At 38.2% G+C, this 4,229-nt stretch overlaps 1 protein-coding gene across 1 annotated transcript in view; it reads right to left on the bottom strand.

The window, feature by feature from the left end:
- Positions 1-203: 203 nt before the first annotated feature.
- Positions 204-4,229, bottom strand: part of cpped1 (calcineurin-like phosphoesterase domain containing 1) — a 25,639-nt gene continuing 21,613 nt past the window's right edge. The window contains exon 4 of the mRNA XM_016490982.1: positions 204-826. Within this exon, the coding sequence (XP_016346468.1) occupies positions 603-826 (224 nt within the window). The 3' untranslated portion in view covers positions 204-602. The remainder of the gene's footprint in view (positions 827-4,229) is intronic.

The following is a 4,229-nucleotide window of genomic DNA, read 5'->3' as shown; positions in this document are numbered from 1 at the left end:
CAAACTCACTACAAATGAAAACTTTTGAACCCCTCTGTATGATCATAGCATTAGACATTACATTTAAATATTACATGGAGAGATTGAAAGATAACTGGAAGATATCCAGTTTAATTTTAGCATGTACTGGTGAGGAAGCTACGAGGTCACAGATTGGATTCAGACAAGAGCTTGGTCATTTTAAGATGTCTTTTTTGCTGCATGCTTGCCGCCAAAGCCGTTCAGTCACACCCCGCTGTTTTCGGGCGCTTCTAAGTGTGAGGTAAGGTCAGCAATTATGTTTTTGGTGATCCACCCACAGAACAAGTGACTCGATGTCCCGGTCACCGCAGCCACGTCTTTCAATAGTTACCATGGAGATTGCCTCTTTCCTCCTCTCAGAGTTGGAACAGAGTAATGAGCAGAGGAGCAAGGAGTGAACTCATCAAACTGTCATCCAAAATGTTCAGCACTATTAAACTACCATTGTACCCTAGCATCTCCTCACTCCATTAGTATGATTTAACTTCAGTGATTTAACTTCAGTGTTTAAGGAATTCTCAGACGCATTTGCATGATTAAAGTATGGAGACAATCACATGATTAGTGACCTGGAGGTGGATTCAAACCAACAATTTCTTCAGGTCTTCGTCCATTCCTCTTTCGGTTAATTGGTCCAGACTATGGTAGCGATGGATGATGTCATCTTCAGTAACTACTACCACTCGCACGCCATGAGAGTCATCTCCCAGCTGACAACCAACAGCGGAGCTCACCACCATATCCAGCCCATCATAGCAGCCCCCTGCATTTCTGTGGTAGTGCCCGGAGAACACAGCTTTCACCCCTGAAACGAGAGACATATATTTAAAGTCTAGTTAAAAATAAAATGTCTCTACAGTGAAATCACACAAAATAGTCAATTCATGATCACATCAGTCTCAGTTTCATGCCTACAGATGCACACAGTCCATTTGATGACCAGATACATATTAATGCATCTGATGCATTATGCTTACAAAACCGGAGGGTACCTGTTCGGTCTTTAGATAAAAGTGAATTTTTTTTTTTTTTTAAAGTCTACCTAGAAACTAAGGTGTACTTACCAGGTTGATACAGGGTCTTTTTGAGGTTGAAATAATCACTGGATATGCCAACTTTTGAAAGGTTAGTGACATAAAATCACTGAAAGAAATGTAAAGTTTTATTTGAGGTACTTAAGTAAACTACATATCCATTTTTACTTTATTTTCTGAGTTTATCTGTGTACTTGTTTCTTTTGGATGGGTAGAAATGCATTTCACAATGCATTGTTTTTTTTTTTCTCTCCAGGTCTTGTGTGTGTCAAATGTGAAGGGAATTTTTTTAATGAATCATTTAAAACAAATCATAACAAACATTTCTCTTCATTGCAGGCCTAACATGCCTAACACTTTAATTAGTGTGTTTCAATAATTGATACATATGGACAAGACTGCTATACGTCTGTTGCTGGACTGCACATATAAGAAAAAACTATAATTTTAGAGAAAAATTATGCAATGAGTAAGCATGTTGCCTTTGTCATGCACCTATTCTATAAAACTGTTGTATCCTTTTTGCTGGAGGGATTCTCTGTGATTGGAATGAGGTCTGTTGGCTGTAATTAAAGCATATTCAAAGGCATCATCTGGAGTCTGTCTGGTTACTGCTGCGCAGTAGGTGTAGTGGAACACTAGAGAGCTTAGTCCCAAGTGATAGTGTTCATAGGGGCCAAGACATCGTCTGACTCAGAGTGAGACTCTTAGGCATTGGGTATAGTAGCTGTGATTCTTAACTCAATTGTCTAAGGCCTGGTTCTCTCGTGCAGTCAGAGCTATTGCGATGCAGTCAGGGACACCTGAGGATAATTTTTGGTGTTGGGAGACACCAAGTTTAACTTAAGTCAGGTGCGTATGGGAATTTCTACCACACAAATAATTTTTAAAGCCCTTCTTCCACACATAATCTATTGTGACAGTCTATTTTAGAAAATCCACCCTTAAATGGCACTTAAAAACAAAACCAACATAGGTTACACTTCTGACAAGTTTAGGACCAGTAAGATTTTTTAAAGAAATTAATAATTTTTTATTAATATTAATAAATAATTAAATTAATAATATTCAGCGAGGATGCATTAAATTGCAGTAAAGACATTTATAATGTTACAAAATATTTATATTTAAAAAAAAAAATCTGTTCCTTTTAATCTTTCTATTCACCAAGGAATCCTGGAAAAAAGTTATATCACGCTTTCAAAAATATTAATATTACTCAAAAAGTAGCACAATTGTTTTCAACACTGATTATTAGAAAACATTTTTTATTGAGCATCATATCAGCATATTACAATATTTTCAGAAGGATCGTGTACCTCTGGAAGCTGAAGTAATGGCTGCATGAGCTGCAATGTGGACCACATTATGCACAAGACTATAATCAAACCAACATTATGAGGCTATGAGCTCAACATTGCCACTGAATCATCTGCATTTCCTGTCTGATTGACTATGTCTCCACGCTGGTAGAACCGACTGCAAAACCACATGGGCATGGGGAGGTCGCTTCGGATTCAGTTTGCCCCTCAATCTGCATAACCATTGTGAAGCTTCTCATCTCTCCTCTGCAGCAGTGGCCAAGGGTCTGCCATTCAGGGGTTTAAAGCAATGGACCGAATGCAGAATCACTATAGTTCATCAAACAAATCACCCAGAGTGAGAGACACAAATGAGCTCTCTTTTGTGAGGGACATGAGGCTGAAGGTGGCTCTTCCACAGTTCAGCCGAGGTTTCTTTTCTGAAGAGAATTCTGAAAAGGTGGTACCCCCATACCAAGCTGATAGATGCATTTGGAAACAGGAAACAACATTTCACATGAATTTTTCATTCAGAGGGCGCAAAGGTGCCAAAAACCACAGGGATGATGGCAAGACAGGAGGCGATGGCATGCCAAAATACACAAAAGAAGAAGAATAAGAAAGGAGAAAATTATTATGACAGAACACAATGTTGAGAGGTATAATTACATATTGCTGCTTGCTATCAGAGTTCATCTAAATTTCACAAGTTGTTCTTGTTCCACATGCACATGATAGCTTTCATGCTCTGTTGGACACTGCTAATGAAACCACACAAACAAACACAATTACAAATACCTTGACACTTGAAGACTTAGACAATGCAGCACATAAAGCAGAAATCTTTCCAAAAACAATTAAAACAATGGGAACAAAACATTAGAATTAATTATAAATGCATGTAAATTACTTAAATCGGAAGATTATGCACATTTCAAGCATCTTTCACATATCATAACCTCTAATACACTCGATGGAAACAAACAACAGAAACATGACGGGAAAAAGAGGGTGTCCAATTATCTGGAGAATTCGGATGTGAAAATGAGGAGGGGGAAGAAAAATCAAGGCACTTCTTAAACAAGTCATTTACTCTAAGGACATCCTCTCTACTGCACTACCGGATATAATAATTAGGCATGCAATACTGTTAATGACTGCACACATCGACTGTAACTACACATCAGCCTGAAACCTGCTACAAAATAGGGGGCACTTTCCACAAATCTGCACAAAACAGCCCTGAAACTATTAAAAAACGATTTGTTTGTGTTGTTTTCTATGAACGGTCTGCAAAAGTAGGTGCTTAACATTTAGAAAACGTGAATTAATTTAATATCAGTTTAACAGATTATGTCAAAATCTGACACTGTTGCATGATGCTAATTGCTGGATAAAGTCAAGAAGATCAAGACCCACTTCAAGGTATAGGTCAAGATAGGTGGAATTAGGCCTGGGCGATAAAACGGTATCGATATTTACCGACGGTACACCTTCTTCGATAACGATATAAAAAATGTTCGATATAGCGCACGATATAGGCACATGCTATATGAGTGACGCAGACAGCACACACAAACACGAACATGAGTGCTGTGCCTGCCTGTGATGAGGAGATTGTGAATTAAAAAAAAAGAATATTAGTCGAATTTAAAATAAACATTTGCATTTGAATGCAAAAATGCTACAAGCGAATGTTTAGGTGTGCATCAGGGAGCGTCATCAGTGGCGCACGAGATGCGGTGATGATGATGTAAGTGACGTTGTAGTTTAATGTTTTGTTAGTCTAGCCCACGAGACACGCCGCTGCTGTGTTATTCATTCAACATATTAGAGAAATATAGAAGCTCAATGCATAGAAGATCTTGATTAG

Source organism: Sinocyclocheilus anshuiensis, unplaced genomic scaffold, assembly GCF_001515605.1.
Source record: "Sinocyclocheilus anshuiensis isolate Anshui unplaced genomic scaffold, SAMN03320099.WGS_v1.1 scaffold726, whole genome shotgun sequence".
NCBI lineage: Eukaryota > Metazoa > Chordata > Actinopteri > Cypriniformes > Cyprinidae > Sinocyclocheilus > Sinocyclocheilus anshuiensis.
This window is presented reverse-complemented; position numbering and strand designations above follow the sequence as displayed.